Source organism: Marmota monax, unplaced genomic scaffold (genome assembly GCF_021218885.2).
Source record: "Marmota monax isolate L192 unplaced genomic scaffold, Marmota_monax_Labrador192_F-V1.1 WCK01_AAM20220418_F8-fsc00019, whole genome shotgun sequence".
In the NCBI taxonomy this organism is placed as follows: domain Eukaryota; kingdom Metazoa; phylum Chordata; class Mammalia; order Rodentia; family Sciuridae; genus Marmota; species Marmota monax.
The window spans coordinates 2,408,488-2,431,330 of record NW_026695242.1 but is presented as its reverse complement, the minus strand read 5'-3'; the positions used below and the strand labels follow the sequence as shown (position 1 = coordinate 2,431,330).

Here is a 22,843-nt window from a genome sequence, read left to right as displayed (position 1 = left end):
ATGACCCAACAACACCACATCTTTCTGTAAAGCCTTCCCTGGGACCTCAGGTTATCTCATCTGTTTGCTACCTAGTAATAGCCAGCCATGTTTAGAGACTACACTGGCATTCCCTACTTTCCTCTCCCCATGAATGAGCCACCAGCCCAGGTCTCTCCTTTATATTTGTTCATTTCATTCATTCATGAATTCAAACATGAATGATACTTTCCTGTTAGTAGCTTCAGTAAGGCTTAACACAGTGCTTGGAACACAGTAGGCACACAGTGAGAATCTGTTGAATGAATAGAAATGACATGAAAGGAAGGATTGGGTGGGTGGGAGAGGCAGATGACTTCCATTCACTATGCATCTACTGGAGGAGGTCCAAGAGGAGGATATAAGGGAGTGGAGGGAAGTGTGGGAAGCTATCTATGAAATGCGTGAGGATCTCAGCCAATGAGGGAAGGGGTCTGGCATGAGGAACTTCCCCTGGCACTCCCAGGGAGAATGACCTTCACCTCTGCTCTGCTAGAAAGGTCCCATCCAGTAGTAGGGGAGATGGGTGGAGATGGGTGTAACCCTTTAGGAACTGAGCAGCCTACCTGCCCCCACCTTTATCCTATTTTGGTGAAGAACTGTCTATGGAAAGCCTTTGATGTTTTCCATTATAAATAAAGCAAACACAGGCTCCTTTCTTTGTTAGAAGCTGGACCTGTCAGGTCCGCTTGCCAGTCTTGCCCCCACTTTGAAACTATTTTCTGTGTTCTGTGGTTATTTCCTCGTTCTATTTTTCTTAGCTTTTATTTCTTAGCCAGCCCATTCCATTGGAAGGGAACCCCATTCCATCACCTTGCGGACGTGGGCAGTAGGAAGGCTCACCTCCAGTTCCCCCAGTCTTCCCCAAGGATTTCAGGGGGCCAACCTGCCCTAGAGTAAACCACCATCAGCACCAACTGGGGATCCCTCAGCTACCTCCCTACACACTCTGAAATATCCAGTCGGGGTTACTTATTTGTTTAAAGGATCATGAAATTTCCTCCCCGTTTATTTTTTCCTGTCTGTAATGCCCTTGCCCCTCCATTCCATCTGGTGGGGCCCTTACTCCATCTATGGGACCCCGTTCATGCTCAGAGGCTCAGCTCAAGTCCAACTCTTCCAGCAAGTCCCCATGGCCATGGGCACACCCTCCTGCTTCCAACTTATAACATAGGATACATGTGGTTCCATGACTCACCCCCTCTGAATTCCTTAGACCAGCTGGTCAGAACCGAGAGGGCAGGGGCATGTTATAGCTCTCCTATCACATTGGGAATGTTGAATATGTCAACAGATCCCTAATTCTAGGCATGACTAAGCTACTTAGCAGTTATGTGATACAAACATGATGTTCTAAGAGGTCTGTGATTGGGGATAACAATAACACTCACTTCAAAAAGCTGATCAAGTACAATAGGCTTTGCAGATTGTTTACACATGATCAAACAGCTGTTAAGTCTTATAAATGTACCTGTGTCAACTCAAGTCGTCCTGATAGGCCTCAATTTCTCTTAGTCATGGAGGCCACTCCTTTCCTATGCTATGCTCCCTTGACACCAAGCTTCCTTTCAAATTAAGAACTGAAAAGATCCAAGCAGGAGACTCAACAACTCATAATTTAGGTCTGCTTTCACGCTTGCCAAGAAATACACACAGGGAGCTGACACTCTGTTCTTGACTTATGAGCTTATTTTTCTGTGAGGCCCCGTCCCCTCAAGGCTCTTTCATCTACTCAAAATGGTCAGCTGCAGGCTTAGTTTGCTCACCTGTTGATGGAAACATTGCCCACTGCATGGCCTTTGCCCACATGATGGCCTTCAAGAACAGATGTGGAATAAGGAAATAAATAACCTCTGATTTACCGATGATTGCATTCATTCTTTAGGACAAGGTGAGCAGGAGAAGAAGGATTTCCCATTTTGATTCACTGGTATATCCAACTGGTTTTATTATTAGCTAGTGCACTGGGTCAACCAGATACCTGACCTAAAACAGACAAGTGAGATTCCATCATTCAATTACTATCTTATTAAGCTGAACTCGATTATGCATGTGCACATGTATGTAAATGTGTCATGTAATCAACACATGGACTCTATCCAAAGCAAAATACATTTGCATACATACATTTAAACATCTTCTCATGTTTTCTCTTCAGTGTTATTATATAACTTCGTATTCATTCTTCCGTTATATTTACTCATCAAAAACTTTAAATTCCCATTGGACAAGGTATTTTGTATTCCCACATCCATACATAGAATCGGCTACACTAGGCCAAACTTGTTTCTTACATTTCCCAGAATACAATGCATGACAAGCGCAATGCTCTGATCACTACATGCCTGTTGAAGAAGTCATTTTATCAATCCAAATGTCATCCTCAAATTCTGCTCTTTCCTTACTCTGCCTGTTTTCAGACCTCACCCTGATTCTACCCTGATTCTTATTACCTTGGGCCCAGTTAAAGACACTCAAAATTGACTCCCCAGGTGGCCCCATTCCAAGCCTCCTTTTATGTAAGAAGAACTGTAATCTGAGGAGCAAGGAACTGTAACACAGACAACAGCTGAGGAAAGGATCCCACCATGCGACATTTCTGTGGACCAAACCATTCTAGTAAGGAAATAAAATCTTTCAGACAATTATTTAAGGCCATTTGCCCTAGAATACCCAAAAGGATTCTAGAGGGTTTCGAAATTGTTGTTGATTAGAGAAAGAAATCACTAGCTGGAATAGGACAGATTGTTGAATTAAGGCAGGCCAGGATCTGATGAACAGGAAAAGTAAAACTTTTTAAGGTTCTGATCTTACGTTAGTTCTATTTTAATTAATATTTTCCCTCAGCCACTTGCATCTTCATGATGTAAAGTAGACAAGGGGTTTTGATTGTTTTATGACTACAATTCAGAGATGACACCTCTCCTCTAATTTTGATCAGCTGCAGACTGGGAAGGCCCAAGCCAAATGAGAGTGGGAAATTATTTTTTCTGATCCTTTCTCTCTGGCCTCCAGGGACATTATCTGAAAACCTACTGGAACACTCCAATAGTCAAAGGATGAGCTAGAAGTATCAGGAAGATGTTGAGCCCTAGACATGCAAATCTACTTAGAGATGCTGGGAGAATCACTCCATCTCCATTGGTTTCCGATCTATAAATACAGAATGTTTGAAAAATACATGTGACATGCGGATGGTTTATCAGAAATCCCCAATCAGTTTTAGAGTGTTTCCTAGATCTTAATTGAATAGATCTGGGTTCTTACTTACTATACAGTCATGACTCATCTTTCAATGATCTGGCCTGTTGTGGATAATGATCTTGTCTTTATAGTGGTGACTAATCATAGTCTGTTTATGTATCCCATGCATAGTACAGAGCATGCCTATTACAGAGCAAGCACTCAATATGTGTTTGAAAACATGAATAAACAGATCCATTAAAAGCCTTATAAAATTTCTGTCCTAAACAAGGATCTACCTCCTGTAGCAGAGTTGGTGAACTACACCCTGTGAGAAGAACCTGGGCCATCACCAGTTTTTGGTGATGTTTTTGTACGACACACAAACTAAGAATGTGTTTTTTCACATTTTAAAATAGTTGAAAGATATTAGAATATCTACAGAGCATGAAAAAAATATGAAATTCACGTTTTGGTGTGTCCACAAATAAAGTTTTATTGGCATACAGTCATATCTACTCTTTTACATAGTGTCTGTAGTTCATTTCATGCTATAATAGAAGAGTTGTATATGGCAACAGGGACTGAAAGCCCCAAATATTTACTACCTGGCAAGTTACTAGCTGATTCCTCTGCTATAGAATGGAACTTAGGAACCCTGACCATTTTGTTATTCGTTCTATTGCCATTCTGTGGATACTCACCAGATGTCTTCCATTTGTCTAGTGCTCTGCTCAGTTCTAGGGGAAGAACAGAGACCCAAGAAAGGTACCTGCCACAATGGAACGCACAGTCTGGGTCTGGAGCAGAAAAAAAGACTGAGCAAATAATCTCCCAAGAACCTTTGCAGTACTTAAGTGTGCTGAGTGTTAAGCAATGGCTTCCAGGGAGCCTTCTGCAGTACACTGATAGTTATGGCCATTGCAAATGATCATTTGCAATGTAGAAGGCTTTTTCTACCCTGAGACTCTTTTCATTTGGTTTCTCTTTTAGGTTAACTTGTGAATGTGCTTCTTCACCTCTTCACATAACCCCAGCACCCAGAGCAAAGCCAGACACCTGGGCAACATTCAGGGCTTCATTGTTGAAGAAATGAAAGAATTGACTCATTGGTGGATAAAACTTAGAAAGATTGCTTTGTATTCCTGAGCTCTAGTTTTCTCTTAAGTAAAATAAGGGGGACATGATGTTCCCAAAGCCTTTCAATTTAGTACTCTGTAACTCTTCGTGTCTGGAGAGCTGGCCCCCATCTGGTTTTCTGATTCATGCATTTCTGTGGACATAAGATGGCCTCCCTCTGACTCGGCAGTCTGATGCATCTTTTCCTGAGTGACACATGAACCCTGCCCAAGGCAAGGCATCTTGCTCCAATCCATTCCACACATCACTGCTGACAGTGACCAGGGAGTATATTTTGGGGTTTTAGCCAAGGTCTGCTCAAGGTCTTTGGCAAAAAGGGTGGCCAGACGGAATACAGAGCAGCAGAGAGAGACGACACTGACTTCATAAATTGGCCCATTAGAACTAAGAATCATGAAGAGTTTCTTTCCACACATATTTCTAAGTTGCTATTTCAAGATGGGTGGCTATTTAAAAACAACTCACATACACATAAATCTCCCTGTCTCCCACCCCTGCACATGCTACTGATCACTTTTTAAAGATTCTGGAACATAAGGAGCCCTAAAAACCTGCTTCCAGGATTACTTCATAGCTCCTGCCCCTTTGGAAGCAGTTGTTTTCCTTTGCTAAGTAGACCCCATGGAAGTAGCTTTGACAAGTGTATTTGCACCTACAGGTCACATGTGTTTTCCTGCTCTGGTGAGTACCTGACCCTACGCAGTCCCTGCATATCATCAATGTGCTCCTTGACCAACCACAGCTGAGCCAAGATTCCTGCTAGTCCTGGAATAACTCAACCAACTTCTCTCATAGGTTTCCGCCTTAAAATCCTAAACTTTCCATTCAGAGGCAGGAAATCCAGAGTTCTACTTCTCTTTGTGTTGTGGCTCTTACTCCTCATTCAGTTTCTTCCCATTATTTTTCTAAAAAATATTTTTCTACTTTGCACCAGCCAGGAAGTTTAAAAAAATGATAGATGCCATGATAGAGAAAAAAAAGATTTTCTTCCTTATATATGAGTTAATACAAGCAATGACAATTCAGGATAAAAATGTTCACTCCTTTTTTTTTTTCTCTTTGTATTATACTGCTTCTGGTAGGCAACCAAAAGCATATCTATGAAAAGCCCTATTATCTTCCACAGAAATGACCTTTGAGACCTGACTGAAGATAGTCAATGGGAAGATCATACTAACTGGCCTCCTATGGAGCAAGAATGAAATAATGGCACTTATCATACTAACACAACAAGTTCTCATTGAAATATCTCAGCTCTGGTTCATAAATCAGTTCTGTTGCATTGGGGTGCACATATGATGGCTAGACTTGAGTTTATTAATAAAGTTCCTATTTCTGTTTAGGCTTGGAAAACATATCTACTCAGAATCTGGGCCTTCTTTCATTATTTGAAGCTGACGGTCTGAAATGTAGAAAGCAGTGACAGATCACTTCAATATTTCTTTCAAATTCGAAGCCGATTCAGTCAAAAGACAGAAGGAAAATATCCTACAGGGTTTAAAAAGATTGCACAGACCATAGAAGACAGACTTTTATCTTAGTGAAAATGTATGACATCTTTACTTTAGAATCAGGCTACAATTCTTGCCCTTGCCCTGCCCTGGAAGTCCTCTTAGGCTGTTTGAATTCATGCTTAGCCTGAACACAGATGTCAATTGCACAATCTAGCTATTTGCTTGACATCTGTCATTTTCAGGCTTCTCCACTTAGGCTGGGGTCCCTTTGAGGGATTTTTCACCTTCTAAGAGTGCAAAGCTTAGGAATTTGTTTCAGCGGGTTAATTAGCAGAAGCAGAATTCTGAGGGCACCTTGTTTTCCATTCCTACTTTCTCTCACTAGATGGCAGAACTGCATAAGAAATCTTTCAGAATAGCACCCTGGAAAATGCAGTAGAGCTCAAGTGTGGGACTGGGGACAGCCGCTGGGGCTGCAGCAAGAAGACACACACTTGGGCAGGTCAGTGCATGGAAAGACTGTGCCCCTAGGTCTCAGTGGGGTCTGGTCTTTCTTCTTCACCAGATGACAAGCACTGGTAATAATCCAAGGGAGGTTACTGTTGCATAAAATGAATAAAAGCAAAAAAAAAATTTAATAGAAATAAGATGTCCTCAGACAATGAACATTAAATTTATATGAAAAAAAGATTTCAGACCCAGCTTTCAAATTGAAGTTGTAGTGTTTAAAATTTGCTAAAAAGAAATTCCACCTACCCCAGTAAGAATCTTGGTTGGTTTATTTATCTGATGCAAGCTGTTTTGTGTTATCAGCAGGTGCCAAATTACAGGCTTGTAATGGATGCTGGACAACAGATGTGGTAAGAAGAAAAACAGCCTCACACACCATTTCCTAGAGAGAAGACACCAGAATTCTATGTGTCTCCAGTAGAAAAACAACGCTGCAACCTGTACCAGTTTCCAAGCGCAAGTGACTGAGGTTTGGGGACCAATGAGGAGAAGAGCAGGAGGAGGAGGAGCTTCTGGACTTGGAGAAAGAAACAATATGACCAGAATCAGCCAAGGGTGATCAACAGCCACCCTTTTAAAAGAGACATTCACTCTCCTTCTAGAGATAGCCTCCTCTTGCTATGCCTCGCCCATTGGTTATCTTCATTTCCCTGTAAATATTTATTTTTGTAACCTGGAGTTGACAGATTCCTCTTTCCCACAGCAGAGGAAGAGATCTTACTCATGGCTTGAACTTAAAGGCAAACAGCAATCAACATCTTACATTCATTTGTCCCCTGGTTTGCTGAGTGAATGAATATAGGAAGATGATGATGATGATAGTATAATTATGCAGAGCTGCTGCCACATAAGCAAGAGGGAGCCAAGAATGTAAGGATTGGAATTTCAGGAGGCCCCCACTTTTAGGGTCATTTGTTTTATCTTCTCTCAGCCCTTCTGTGACACTGTAAGTTTGGTTTTTGTGCTTATCTGATTGAAAGGGTTTTTGAAGATTTCTGTCTGCTAACACATATGAGGACTAGAACTGAACATGAGTAACTAGAAGTAATTAAAAGCTCAGGCAATGAGATTACAAAGATCTGAGTTCAAATGCTTGCAGCATTGCTTGCTAAAGCCACCCAGCTGATCAGACAATTCACCTCTCTATGTTCCAGGTTCTGCTAGCTGACTGAAGAGGATTAAATGAGACAGACATGTAAAGAGCTTAGTCTAATACCCCTGCACAATATGTGGTAGCTACAATAACTTCAACCAAAATAAGTGTTTATTTTATTACTATTGCATTTCTACTGATCTCAGAAGAGAGTTTATGCCCCATTTTTCAAAATTGATAGATTTATAATGTGCAAAACACTGGATAGAAATTTAGAGGTGTTAGGGAATGTAAACAAGTCAAGATGGCGCCTGGCATTTTGCCAGAGGGAGTGGTTTGTGAAGTAATGCCAGCGAGCCATTAACTGTGGAGATTCCTTATTGGTTGACTGCTGTATCTAGTTTATGTTAATTAAGATAAGCTGTGTGGAATGTATATATACCCCTCCTGTCCTACAATAAACGGCTCCCACTCCTGCTGTATCAATGTACACAAGTTGTTTGTCACCCCCCAGTTATTATGCTGCAGCCGGACTGCGGCAAGAGGAATGTGAAAAAATATGTCACAACTGCTATCAACAGACTTTCTGTAAAGAGCAAGAGTAAATATTTTAGGATTTGTGTCCCCTAGGTATCCATGGCACTGCCACAGCCAATGTGTGAATGAATGGGCATGTCTGTGTCTAATAAAACTTTATTTACAAAAAAAATAGACAGTGTGATGGATTGGTCAGACCAAGTGCAGTTGATGAGCCAAGAGGCATGTTTACTTATAAAAATATAACAAGAGTTCTTGTCTAGCATGCACAAGGCCCTGCGTTCAATCCCCAGTACTGAAAAAACAACAACAACCCAAAAAAATAAAAAATAAAAAAACACTACCTAGAATCAAAAGAGTGGTTTGCATGATAATGGTTTTGGCAGAGGCAGGATCTAACAGATTGAGTTCCAGTAAGCCAACAAGAGGAGTGAATGCCTGCCAGATAGGGAACTCCAAAGCCATGGAGATGGAATATACCTGTGATTTAGGGGTGAGAGTGGGTGGTAACTACTTATGAGGTGGCCCAAGTTAAAAGAGAAGAAATTCACAGAAAAGCAGGTAATTAAGGTGAAAAGAGAGGCTGGATACTATAGGACAAGGACTGTGATAATGAGTTTATATGGGATAAAAAAACAATTTGCTGTGCCCCTGATCTGCGGAGGGGCAGGTTTTGCAATCTACCCAGGAATAACAACTTGATGGTACCCCCCTTTTGGTGGTGGTCTACTAAATTCCTATCTGGCCTTTAAAGGAGAATTCAAATTTAGTGATCGTTATATGGGCAAAGCAGAATCATATTGGTATTTGATATCTAGTTCACATTAGGCACTGTGTTTTATGAGAAATGGAGATGGTCATCACCCATCATTCACTCTTACCTTTGCAAATACACTAGTCCAGGCCTAAGGAGCCCAGGTAAATGATAGGTAGAGAATGTTAAAATAAGTTGTCCTGGGCTGGGTTGTAGCTCAGTGGTAGAGCACTTGCCTAGCAAGTACAAGGCACTGGGTTCAATCCTCTGCACTACACAAAAATAAATAAATTAATTAATAAATAAATTAATTAATTAATTAAAGGTATCGTGTTTACCTACAAATAGAAGTACTTTTAAAAAAATTGTCCTATAGTTGGAGAAGGATCAGGTCCTTAGAGAATCCTCCCTAGGAGAAGCAACTTGAAGGGCTCTATTCCTAGGGAAATAGAGGTCAGGCTCTAGGAAACAGAACTTTCTCCTCTGCTTCTTTTTCCCTAATCTCCAACACAACCTCTTCTTTAATGAGCTTCTCCTTAATGAGCTGACCCTATCCCAATTCCAGGAGGTGAGGAAGAGACATCAACCAAACTGGCTCTGGAGGAAATATTAGGATGCAATAAACACTAGCAAAGAGGGTTCCCTCTTACTAATAACCCAGGACTTGATGACCTTGCATGGGAGTTACTGGGGAGATCAGAAGGCTTCCTTAAAGAGGGCTCCTCTGCTTAAGTTGAAATCGTAGTGTGGAATATAATATGCTGGTTCTATCTCAAGATGTAAATGATTCAGAAGCTAATTTCTAAAACATCTCAAAATAAGGGATTGCATCAGTAAAAATACTGATAGTTTGGAGCATAAAAATAGCAGGGTTTACTGGAATACAGAATTATGGTAACTGTCATAGCAGCCACTAATAGAATTCAACTTCAGCCTCACACTAGGCTGGACCAGTAGACTTCAGAGCATGGTTCCCAGACCAGCAGCATCAACATCACTTGGAAACTGATTTGCATTGCAGATCCCAGGCCTCACCCAGATGTACTGAATCCTAAGCTCTATGGATGGAACCCAGAAATCTATTTCAAAACCAGGCTTCTGCAGGATTCTCATGTGATTAAGGTTTGAGAAACACTTACCTAGACTCTGTGGTGTCCATGCCCTTTAACAACTGTCCTTGACCACAGTATCTAACTCAATAGATTTTAGAAGGAGCTTAAAATTTTTTGTGGAGAACTTTTTTTGTTTTTTTTTTCTAAATTCTTCTCCAGTATATTCAGGTGTGTTCCTTTGGTGTAAGAACCATCACCTTGCAGAGTTTCTGCACCCTGGCTGTGTGTTGAAATGATTCTGGGAACTGGAATCATTCTACTGGCTGAGTTCTGTCCCAGAGATTCTGATGTACTTGGCCTGAAGTACAGTCTGACTAGGACAGGAAGAGATATCCTAGCTCCCCAGGTATTTCTAAGACACCGCCACGAGCAGTTTATCCTAAGAATGAACTGGAAGGTTTTCTAAAGCCGCCTCAACCCTGCTCCTCATAGAGTTGGATTCTGCAGGTTTGGTGTTGGGTGGAGAACTTTGATTTCTAGTAAGTCTCCAGGTCATCTGCTGCCTGTGGACCACACCTGGAGGAGATGCTGTAGGAGAAATATGTCTACTTTTCAGATACCTGAAATCTAGTTTGGGCTGGGATGGCCAACTTTCCTCCATCTATTCTTCTTCCAAATTCCTATAATCTTGCTTTTTTTCCTCAATTAAACTACTTGCATCTTATAAAGCCACAATCTCTGTTTTACCCATCTTTGGGTCACTCGCATACAGGAGTTCAATTGATTAAGTGCCCTTGTGTCTCTGCTGCTTCTTGGTGTTCACTTCTCTCTACCTGATCTGCTAGCCAGTTCAATCGTCAAGGCCCTGATTTTGTGGAAGAGAATCAAGGCATCTATTTGTTTGAAGATGACGCAAAGGTAAATATACGTCCAGTCTTGGAGATTTAGGTTGCTCCAGGAGGCTGTTCCAATAACAGCCCAGATGAAGTACAACCATCTGGAGAGGTTTTGGCATCTATGAAAACTTACTGCTGAATTCATTCCTTGAAGATGTTCATTTTAGGAAGTTATTTCCAATTTGGCATATAACAGCCATGCAAGTCAATGAGGATTTAGAATCTCTGCTACCTATGGAGGGCATCTTATTTAAAGCCTGTCCCTGACAAAGCAATATCAAGAGAACACAATTGGAAATCTCTTACAGAAGCATAATTTCTCTAGAAGCAGTTTTATCTACTATTGCAGCTACCAGAATGGCAGTCAGCTCTCTGAAATATATCCAACTTTTAGCATTCCACTTTGCTGGGGTTGCCTTCTTCAGGGCCTAATCACGAGGACAGAACTTAATGACAAGTTCATTTCTTTTGCTCTATTACAGCAATTCATTCTCAATGCTACTCCCAAGATGGATGGCCATGAAGTTCTCCCCCTTCAAAAAACAAAAAGCTCAGGCAAAGAGGAGAGCTCCATATCTTAGTCCATTTGGATGCTATAACAAAATGCTGTAGGCTAGGTAATTTATAAGCAACATAAATTTACTGCTCACAGTTCTACAGGCTGGAATGTTCAAGGTCAAGCTGCCAGCAGATGAGTATCTGGTAAGAGCTTATTCTCTGCTTCACAGATGGCACTTTCTTGTGTTCTCCCATAAAGAGGGGGTGGCTAACAATCTCTCTTGGGACTTTCTTATAAAGCTACTAATACCACTGGGAGAGCTGCACTCTCATGATCAATCACTGCCCAGATGCCTCTCCTTCTAATACCACCACATTGGGGTTAAGCTTCAACATACAAATTTTGGGAAACACAAACATGTGGATAATAGCAACCCATAATCTCCAAAATGATACTACTTCAAGATGGAATAACTCAGATCATTTTTTATTATTTTGGCTATTTGTACAGAATAGGCCAAGGAGCTCAGAAGAGAAATCTGTTGAAGGGGTGTGGGGGAGCAGATGGGAAGTTACAGAAATTGCATTAATTCAAATTTTAAAGACTGGATTGGGATACTTCTTAATTTCTTTTCTCACTTGAGAGTGCCAGTGAAATCCTATCAAGGAGTCTGTCTGCTTTTGGTTACGGGACTAGAATTATGAGGATGCTACATTTAGTATATGATCTGATTGGATGGGACTATTAGACTCACTTTTTAAAGTATAAATATAATAGCTAGGTAAGTTTACTCTTTGAGCATAGTATCAAATTGAGGAACATGAACCTTGGGATAGATTGCCTGTGTTCAAAGCCTAGATCCACCACTTACTCCCTACATGACTTCTCTAAGCCTCCGCTTCCTCATCTGTAAATGGTCCTAAAATGACATCTAGTCTATAGTGCTATTTGGCAGAACATATGAGATGATTATATATGATGAATATGTATGCACGTACATACACATACACACATATACACATATATGTATAATATGAATACATCTGACTTTATTCTGGTTATAGAAGCACTTTCTTTTTTGCCCTTTCTTTCTCCCTCCCCCACCCCAAAACACCTTGTCCTCAAAAGACAAATCATGCTTTTACTTTCCTTTATTTTATTATTATTACTTTAAATAAAACTAAAGACTACAGGGAGCAGGTTCACTTGGAAAATATTGAGCTTTGAGAATCTAGATGTGAAATCTGGAGTTTAAGCCACCTGATGATATGGAGCCAATGACCCCTGGGGCTTCCAAAGGCTTGATCTTCCAGACTAGATGGCTGTGACTGGGAACACACTTGGAGGAGGGAGGAGAAGGGGCATGATGGTCACGGTGGTTGGGTTTGTGGGAGTTAAAATTGAGCCTGTCCCCACCATGGCTAACCACATAGGGCCCATTTGAATAAGAGCCAATCTGTTCCTCTCCATCCCTGAATGTTTAATTTCAAAGTCATCCAGCAAATTCCAGGACCATCCTGTAGGGGGAATCAGAGACCATTCCTTTCAAACCCAAAAGGCTGTTTCTCAGCAGCAGAAAGTAGGGTGTCCTGAGGGGAAAAGGTGGGGCTGGAGACAGTCCAGTGCCTCTTTAGTATTTTTTTCCCCCTATGGAGGCCTCGAGTATATTTAATTTAATCAGTCAGGGGTGGGAGATTCTTTTTGAATAGTGATTTTTAATTAATGATTTTTCTAGCATACATTTAAGGAAGTTATTTAATTATTTTTGAGACAGACATTTTATCAATAGTTCTTTCACTAAAAACCACTGCAAAAAACTTTTTTCACGATTCCAGTGTATGAAAGAGTGTCCTGGGCATACAAAAACTGGAGTCATGGTACTTGCTATCACAGACCCCCATTCTACATCAGCAAGGTCGAGAGAACTTTCTAGAATAACAGAATATTCTACATTCATATTACCCAACCCCATAGCCACTACCCACATGAGGCTATTGAGTAGTTGAAGTGCAGGTAGTATAACTGAAGAACTGAGTTTTAAATTTTATTTAAATAGCCAAATGTGGCTTATAATTACCATATTGGACAGCACATCTAGACTACAAAGCTTGGCTACTTAAAAGTGTGGTTCCCAGACTAGAAGCATTAGCTACACCGTGGAGCTCATAAAGGTACAGATCTCGGGTCTCACCCCAGAACTCTTGAATCAGAAACCATAGCCTACTAAGACATATATCAGAGGTTCTCATCCTTGCTGCACTTCAGAGGCAACAGGAGAACATTGAACAAAAAAAATACTAGTCAGGTCATCCCACCCCCAAGCCAGAGATTCTGGCATACCTGGTTGGAAGCATGACCTAAGCATCAAGTTTAAAAGTTCTCTGGGAGATTCTCATGGTCAGTTAAATTTGAGAGCCATCCTAGCAGAGCCTAGGAAGGGGCCCCCAAGCTAAGTGAGCATCAATATTGCCAAGAGTACTGGACTCAGTAGATGGCAGGATCCAGCTCACATACTTTCTGGTGCATAGGCCTGGGTTGGAGTCTAAGAATCTTCACGTCTAACCAATTCTGCTGATGTTCCTGATCTGGAAACCACAGCTTGAGAATCACTGGTCTAGTCATTTTAAAAGCATGGGCTCCAGATCAGAATGACCTTGGTCTGAGTGCTGGAGCCATTGCTTACCACCTGGGAAAGTGACTTAGCCCCAAACCTCAATTGAAAAACTGGTCTGAGAATCCTAAATCATTGAGTTGCCGAGAATATCAGCTCAAAGAACGCCTAGCCTTTGCACAGTACCTGTTGTAAATAAGCAATCGATAATTGTTAGTATCATTATTTTAAGAAGACTGACTCACACATTCATTCATTCAATAAGCAGGAACTATGGGCCAGGCACTGTGCCAGGTCCTAGGGACACAGCCAAAAATGCAGGCAGCCAAGGTCCCTGTCACATTGCTGTCATGGAACTGGCATTCCATCTTGATAGTTCAAAGCAGATAGTTTATGCTGTACTTATAGTACTAATCATAAGAGGAAAAGGTCAAAGGGAATTCATTACAACAGGGACAGTGGGAAAGCTCCACACAGGAGATGGAGTTGGAGGTTGTGCCTTGAGAGTGGGGGAGGATTATATCTGGGGTGGGGGAGAAGCTTCCTCATGGAGAGGCAGGGAGCAAGCCGAAGGGCAGGCACCAGTTAACAGCCCAGAGGTTCTCAGGCAGGAGGAAAGGAGAAGAGGTGGCTGAGAGTCAGGGCTGTGCACTTGGGGCTGCCAAGAGGGACAGCCTGTACTCTTTTCTGGACAAACCACATTCTGTTATTTTTTGTTTTGTTTTTGTTTTTTGGTACCCCAGGGGTTAAACCCAGGAGTCCTTAACCACTGAGCCACATCTCCAGGTCCTTTTTATATTTAATTTAGAGACAGGCTCTCTCTCTAAGTTGCTTAAGGCCTCACTAAATTTGCTGAGGCTGGCTTTGAACTCCTGATCCTCCTGTCTCAGCCTCCCAAGCCATTGGGACTACAGATGTATACCACCATGCCAGGCCACACTGTTTTTGTTTTTGACTTGTTTGTTTTATTAAATCTCAGTATGCTGAAAATTATTGATACCAGGAAACAAAAATCAGTGCACAGCCTTCAATCTTGATTATTCTTGCCAGATACGAAAGCTGGTCAATGAAAGGTCCAGATACTAACTGAACCATCCAGACCTCTGTCAATGTAGGGCTCTTCAACCTAGAGAGCCACCCCAGGGCCAGACACTCTACTGAAGCACTAGCTACACTTAGTTTATAAAAAGGTGCAGAGGGGCTGGGGATGTGGCTCAAGAGGTAGCGCGCTCACCTGGCATGCATGGGGTGCTGGGTTCCATCCTTAGCACCACATAAAAATAAAGTTGTTGTGTCCACCAAAAACTAAAAAATAAATATTAAAAAATTTTCTCTCTCTCTCTCTCTCTCTCTCTCTCTCTCTCTCTCTCTCTCTCTCTCAAAAATAAAAATAAAAATGTGCAGATCTCGGATCTCTGAGACTTCAGTAGAGGCCCTGGGAGTGCTACCACTAAAGGGGGAAAGAAGTGTTCTGACTCCATTCTTCATTTTCCTCGGGACAATGGCAGACTGTCATGACCCTTTTGCCCTCTTTTGGCATTCATCAGTTCTTCAGGAAATCCAAAGAAATGAGAAAACATGATTCCTAAGAAAAGAGGGTTCCGTACAGGGGGGACATGCAGACTACCATGTTCCCCTCAGTGCTGTATTCCCACAGGAGGGATGCAGCTAAGGGACAGACAACAGCAAGGCTATCTAGGAATTCACCCGTTCCCATGGGGACAAGAAAATCTTTACATGAGGGGAAGGTCTCAGGCTCCGACGGGAGTCTCCCCCAGGGTCTCCTCTCCTAACAGGCTAGATAAGTACAGTGAAGGGAGACCTCAGAGGACCCCAATGACGCTCTGAGCCTTGGACTCCAAAGGCCTCTATAGAGCCACTGACAGATTTGAATGGGAGCACAGACTCCAGCTCTAACTCTTCCTGGATCTATGACTTTGGGACAGTGACTTAACTTCTCTGAGTCTCAGCTTCTCCTTTGACAAAATAGAAATAATAATAGCTTATTGGTAGGTGGAATGATGGCCTCCGAAGATGTCCATGTTCATCTCTGGAACTTTACATAGCAAGAGGCAACTAAGGCAATCTCAGGCTGTCCATCAGCTAACCTGGAAATACAGAAATCGTCCTGGTATGGAGAGCAACGTAATCCCCAAGGTCCTTAAAAATGAAAAAAAGAAGGCAGAAAAGGAGAGGCCAGGAGAGGAGATGACAGAAAGCAAGACTGGAATGACAGAAGGAAACCCGCTACTGTTGCTGGCTTGGATGATGGGGGAGGGGGCCATGAGTTGAGGACTGTGGTGATTTCCAGAAACTGTAAAAGACAGACAAATGTCACCCTCCCAGAGCCCTCAGAAAGAAGCTGGGTCATTCCAGGTGTGGTGGCACACGCCTGTAATCCCAGCAGCTGAGGCTGGAGGATTATGGGTTCAAAGCCAGCCTCAGCAATTTAGTGAGGCCCTAAGCAACTCAGCGAGACCCTGTCTCTAAATAAAATATAAAAAGGGCTGAGAGGATATGGCTGAGTGGCTAATCATCCCTGGGTTCAATTCCCAATACCAAAAAAAAAAAAAAAAAACAAGAGGAAGAAGAAGCAGCCAGACCCTGAAGAGCGCTCTGTCTCAGCCTAGAGAGGCCCACATTGGACTGGTAACCTACACAACTCTGAGATGATACACGTGTGTTGTTTGAAGGCAGGGTGTGAGGGTGTCACTGCAGCAAGAGAAGCCTCACACACCCTTCTGATAGGGTGGTGAAGCTGACACTTGCACCAGAAAGGACACCTCCTTATCTATGATGATATTGTCTTCCAAGGCCACCTGCCACCTACCACACCTGGTGGGCTTTTCAGCGCTCAAGAACATCCACTTCCTCCCCTCTGCCCAACTCAGCCACCTGTGGCAAGTCTCAGCGGAGCCCCAGCCTTCCCCAGAAGCCTCCCAAACTCCTCCACCCACGTGTGCTCTTTCTCTGAACTCCCACAGCCTTTCCGCTCGTACCTCACAATTTTGGACTTAATTGTATAGCAGGCGGTGTTACCTGCTGTCGCTGCATGTGTGTTTATTTTGGTTCCAAAACAAGATTGAAACCTTGGTCTCAAACAGGAACTATGTTTTGTCCCTTTGCTGTTGTTGTTTTTGAGGACTTGTACTTTTTTTAATATATAATTTTGTTTTTATCACCTTGTGACATATAAAAGAACGCTCAGGCGTATTTATAAGCAGATGCCTAAATCATTTTAATTGTCCTGACTCACTTTTCCGTTTTTTTAGCAGTGTTTTCTATTTTCTGGCAGTGTATTGATGGCTTTAAGATCTAAGGCTAGATCTGACCTGGATAAGGGAGCCCGGCTTATAGTTTTCCAAACACGGTTCCAATGACTGGCCTCTGACCAGATCCCAAATGCATCAGTCTAAAAGATGTTGCAAATCATAAATAACTAGGAAAGGGGGCAACCAGGTCTGTGCTCCTCTTATCCCAGCACTGAGCCCAATAAGCAGGAAGTGTGCTCACAAAGGGAAGGGACCATCCCACAAAATGGGAGCATTCTGGGTTTCAGGAAGCATTGCTCTCCTGGAAGACAGAAGGGTGCTACCAGCAGGTGCTCAATAAAAATGGGTTAGACAGAGCTGGCAGTATAGTTCAGTGGTAGAGCACTTGCCTGGCAAGGTCCTGTACTCAATCCCTAGCATCAAAAAAAATAAAATAAAAAAACAAGTTAGTCAACTGACCAGTGGGTGACCATTTTCCCTACTTATACCTCTAATGACATAAGGTGATCCTCTACAAAAACATATAAAGGAAGCAAGTCCCTTGCCCTCTTTGGGGAAACGGCTCCTAATAAAACAAGACAGACAAATGAATTCTCCCTAGAGCACATTATTCGAGTCTCAAAATAAGATGTGTCTCTTGTTTCAAGGTGCATTTATTTTAGTGGGGAAGGATGAGGATTTTGTGGGGAGAGACGAAGATGAGTAAGTGGGTATGTGGGGACAGGAAGTAAAGCAAGCAGCCACTTGCCGCCTGCCCACGTGGTGCCCCCACGTCCCGCTCCCTTGTTTTGGGTTCTATTCTGGTTTATTTTCTCTTCTGGTATTTAAAATATGACAGGCAGTTTAGAGAGAGAGGCCAGAGATACTCATGGCTTCTCACTAAGCTCACGCCGTAGACACGGTGTCCTGCTTTCTGTGCCTCATTATGTCTTGATGGTGACCTACTGAGGTGGCTGCTGGGATTATCCCCATTTTACAGAGGGTAAGACTGAGAAAACTGAGCCTGAGTACACAAAAAGACCTTTCTCAAAGTGACCATTGGTAGGTGACTGAGGCCAGATGTGAATTGTGTTGGTCCAGCCCCAAACGTGGCTCTGATCCTTCCTTTCTATGAATCTGGGATGTGTGGAAGCCCCTGTTCTCTCTCCCAGCTGGAGCAGGACAGGTTCTCAGGGTGGTAAAGCACACTGAGACTTGGGGACACTACAGTAGCTGTATGTGTTCCCTGGTCCTTGTAGTGCTCCTAAACACCGAAGGTGGGCAAGGAGGAGTGGAAAGAGAAGACACCAGAATGCTCCTTCTTGAAGATCTCTCCCTCCCTTCCTGCCTCACATGAAGCCCTAGAGGGGGGTGGGGGATGCCAACAAAAAGCAAGAGAATCAGCTCCATCATTCCCAACTCTGTCCCCTAAACCCCAAATCTTTGAAGGGTAAGGACCAAGGCAGAAGAGAAAAATAAGAGTATGCACATTGAGTGTCCAAATGGGGGATGAATCACTCTTTCCACCCCCCCAAGGCTGTGTGACCTTTGGAAAAGAGAGGTGACCTTGCTGAGCCTCAGTTACTTCATCTCCAAACAAAGGCGGTAACTCCTACTCTATAGGCCTGCTCTGAAGATTGGGCTGAGGTGGTCGAGGGGCTTAGCCAAGTGCCCAGCACAGAGTAGAAGCATTTGAATACATATCAGTGTCGTTAAAATAACACATGCAACAAAGTACCCATGTACTGCACTATAAAACATGCTATCCAAAATTAATAAGAAGAGGACAAATGTGGTATGGACTGTGCCCTGGGGAAGGTAAGGGACAGAGCTTTGGCTTTCACTCTGGCTTTTCTTCCCTATGGTGCCAGCTCAGTCCCAATCTCTACCCTCAAAAATTCTTGTAGACTGGGATAGATTTCTATTTCTTATATCTCATCTCAAACCTCAGTCAGCAAAAGTAGCACCCTTCTGTCTTCCAGGAGAGCAATGCTTCCTGAAACCCAGAATGCTCCCATTTTGTGGGATGGTCTCTTCCCTTTGTGAGCACACTTCCTGGGAATGCTCATTTTTTTTTTCCTCCAGCAACTCTTTGGTACAATAATTGTTTCACAGAATAATAAACCCCTGTATTAAGTCAGAAAGAGGAAGCTTGAAATATGATTATACTGAATTACCTTCCAGAAGATGCAGATCCATTTGGGATCTCACCCAAGAAGATCAGTTACCAAAGAACCAAAGAAGTGTTTATTTTCTTTTACAAAGGAGAGAGATTTATTTTTATTTTTATTGCTGTTGTTACTGCTGTTGTTATTATTTCATGGCCCAGAAGGTCACGGGTCTGTTTTTGGTTTCAATAGCACTGATACTTCCTAACACATCATTTAATTATGGATTAGGTCCATGGTTTCCTGTTCCCCCCACTGTAGTGTAGGAATGTGGGACTCTTGGTCTATTATCTTCACTGTTGTTTCTCCATTATACAGAACACCGTATGGCACACAGTAGGTACTCAACAAATACTGGTCAACAAATGAACACAATGAAACGCATTTCAGAGCATCTTTCATTTGAAGAGTAACCACAATAGATGCAAGGAGGTGTCTTGTCAGAAATGCAGTTAAACCTGATCTATTTCCTTTTCTTCTTCCCCCTTTCCTGATTGCTCTAGTAGATCTTTCACCAGATTGGAAAACACCTCCAAAAATCAAGGTTGAGCCACCCACCCAAGGCTGTGGGCTCAAAAGCATTCAGGGAATACTGACACCAACCTGCTTTAAGGAACACTTCACTCGCATCAAGGAAACTGGCTTGCACACCTTTACCTGGGGCAGAATCTGTCTGCTGTAGAGGACATTGCCACCCCAGTCATGAAGGGACTTGCATGACCATCAGAGCACAGGGGAACAAGTATGGGTGGATACACACCGTAAAATTCAAATTTACAAGGTGAGAAGAATGGAAGGTGTTAGTTTAAAATCCACATTTTTAAGATGGGAAAACTAAGATTCCAGAAAAGTCAAGTGGTTGTTCAAGTGCACAGTGTAGTTAGAGCCCAGAAGGAAAAGAAAGCAGATCCATACATACACATACATGCACAGTGTGCATGAAATTAACACATACACACTAAAGATACTCATTTTTTAAAAACGTGACAATAGTATATAATAAATTTTCCTTTGATTTTCTGTTCATTTGGGGGATTTAGGGAGGTGTAGGGGTGTGTGTGTGTATGTGTGTGTGCGAGTGAGTATGGCAATGGGTAAGTGTTTGAACTCACACACACACACAAATAAATAAATAAATAAAAGTTAAAAGCTCATCCACAATTTGGATTCAGTTAATCTCACTAAGTTGCCACTTCTCCCCAGTAACCTAGAATGCAAACTTCTCATTAATGATTCAAGAGTCTTAAAGACTTTCTGAGCTGTAAGAACCTTGAGATCATCAAGCCAGTTTTGTTTTTTTTTAAACAGGCTGAAAAAAACAGGCTGAGTGAAAAAAATAATAATTCAGCTCCCCAGGTTAAAAAGCCAGATAACTGTCAAGGGGAGGCCTTTGGGTCCCTTGGCTCACAGGCACACAGAGGATACACTCAGGATACTTCTTGGATCATCACACTAGCTAGAAAAACCACTGAAGCAAGCACCTCTCACACCATAACTTTTCCCCTGAGCAAGTGAATATGATTCTAATGAGAAAACAAGTAGAAAATGGGATCCATGTAAGGATATGGACACACACATATATGTACACACATATGTGCATGTTGTGTATGTGATGAACATACACTAAAGATGCTCATTTTTAAAATACTTGACAGTAGGTATATAATAAATTCACAGTGCTAGCAAGAAAATCAAAATATATTGCTAGTGGAAGTACAACTTGACATAACATTTTTAGAATGCTATCCATCAATATCTACAAGATAAAATACACATATTTTTTGACTCAGCAGTTCCTCTTCCAGGAATGTAGAAGTTTCTATAGAAAGAGCATTTTACAAATATGTGAATATATGAATAAAGGTATTTACTAAAACCTTGCTTGCAGAAAAAAAAGAAAAAGTATATATCCAGGAAATTCATCATTGGGGTTATGGCTGTATATATGGTGACAAACAAATAATGGAATTTTAAAAAATTTACAAATTTTATAAAATGAATTACTTGTACTATGAACTCTTTTTTTTTTTTTTTGTGGGGGGAGGTACTGGGGATTGAACTCAGCAGCACTCAACCACTGAGCCCCATCCCCAGCCCTATTTCGTACTTTATTTAGAAACAAGGTCTCTCTGAATTACTTAGCGCCTCAATTTTGCAGAGGCTGGCTTCGAATTCACAATCCTCCTGCCTCAGCCTCCCGAGTCACTGGGATTACAGGCATGTGCCACCGTGCCCGGCTGCTATAACCTTTTATAAGATGAATTATTACAGAGATGAAGGGATGTCCATCATGTATTAGTAAGAAAAGACAAATTGCACTACAAAATGATGATTCAATACAATTTCTTACACAAACACTACACCTCTACAGCACTGTTAAATATGCACATCTATGTTGGTGGTAGAATGAGCATGGAAGAAAGATGGGAAGGCCTGTTAACACTGGGCAACTCAGGGAGATGAAAGAAAGGAAAAAGATGATTGATATTTTCTTTGTGTATCTTTTAATGTTTTCACCAATTACAGCACAAACCTGTTACTTTGAGAAAAAATTAAGCCAAAAAAATGCTAAAAGTAAGAACAGAAGGAAATCCCCAATAGTCCTCCATCTCTTGTTTTAGCCTTCCTTCTTCCCTAATACACCCCATGGCAGTAGACCCGAGGAGAGCAGAAATTAAACAATGCATTAAGACAATCTTGAACTTGTTACTGTAAGTCATGGTCATCCTCTGAACAAGTGACTTTTCCCAACTAAATTGTTTTAGTCCTGATACAAGACCTGAGCAGATACAGGAAGTGACCTACTGAGCACAACACTAGCAAAAACTCTCCCCTGCACAGGAAGGGAAATCAGTCTCCTGTAGTGTCCTGTCTACCGAAGGAACTTGTAAAGTATAAATAGATCATGAAAGACCCACTGCTCATAAAAGTAAGTAGACAGAAGCTAACTCTGAGAGGCAGGCCTTTCTGGGGCACCTGAACCAGTCACTTGGAAAGTTGGTCTTATTCCCAACAGTCCCTGACTCCAAGTTCCTGAATGACAAGTGACAAAACCAAGAGAGCAGAAGTCCTAGCTGTGACAGTGATGACCCGGGGCTTCAACAATGATAAAACTGCATCACCTGGAGCACTACCTGGGCAAATCCTTCTGAGCTAGCACCCCAAAAGAACTGTCACTATCAATGTTAACACTCCAAGAGAACGGTCCACATGGATACACAGAACTTTCTTTGTATAGGGACAGTTCAGCCCTCTGATCCACCCTGGATTCTCTGTTTCTGTCACAATTCAGGAACCAGTAAAGAGATGGCAGAAGAGATTGACTTACCCAGCCAGCTTCTGTTTAAGTACACAGACACAAACACAGGAGGGACCGTGAAGAAATCTACCACAGAGTTCACTTCCAGCCAGAACCACAGCTTATCATTGGCTGCAATAAACTGGTGGGGGAAAGAAGAAATAAGAGAGAGAGAAAAAATAAGAAGCACAGTGCTGGCATTCAATCTGTATTCTTTGACTAACGGGCAAATTTGTGGGTTTCTGAAGGGAGAAGTTATAGTCTTCTCTTACGTCCTACACCAATCATGTACAATTTTGTCAGATACACTGTCTCTTCTAGAGAGTGACAGTGCACTGTGCTAGCCTTGGAGAAAGATCAAACAATATGTTTATGTATG

General features: G+C 42.0%; 1 protein-coding gene across 17 annotated transcripts in view; it reads right to left on the bottom strand.

Annotated features, from left to right (window-relative positions):
* Kcnma1 (potassium calcium-activated channel subfamily M alpha 1) overlaps positions 1-22,843 on the bottom strand; it is a 715,498-nt gene that overhangs the window by 273,733 nt on the left and 418,922 nt on the right. For all 17 annotated transcript variants that reach the window (XM_058577957.1, XM_058577958.1, XM_058577961.1 and 14 more), the window contains exon 5: positions 22,495-22,606. In XM_058577957.1, the coding sequence (XP_058433940.1) occupies positions 22,495-22,606 (112 nt within the window). The remainder of the gene's footprint in view (positions 1-22,494; positions 22,607-22,843) is intronic.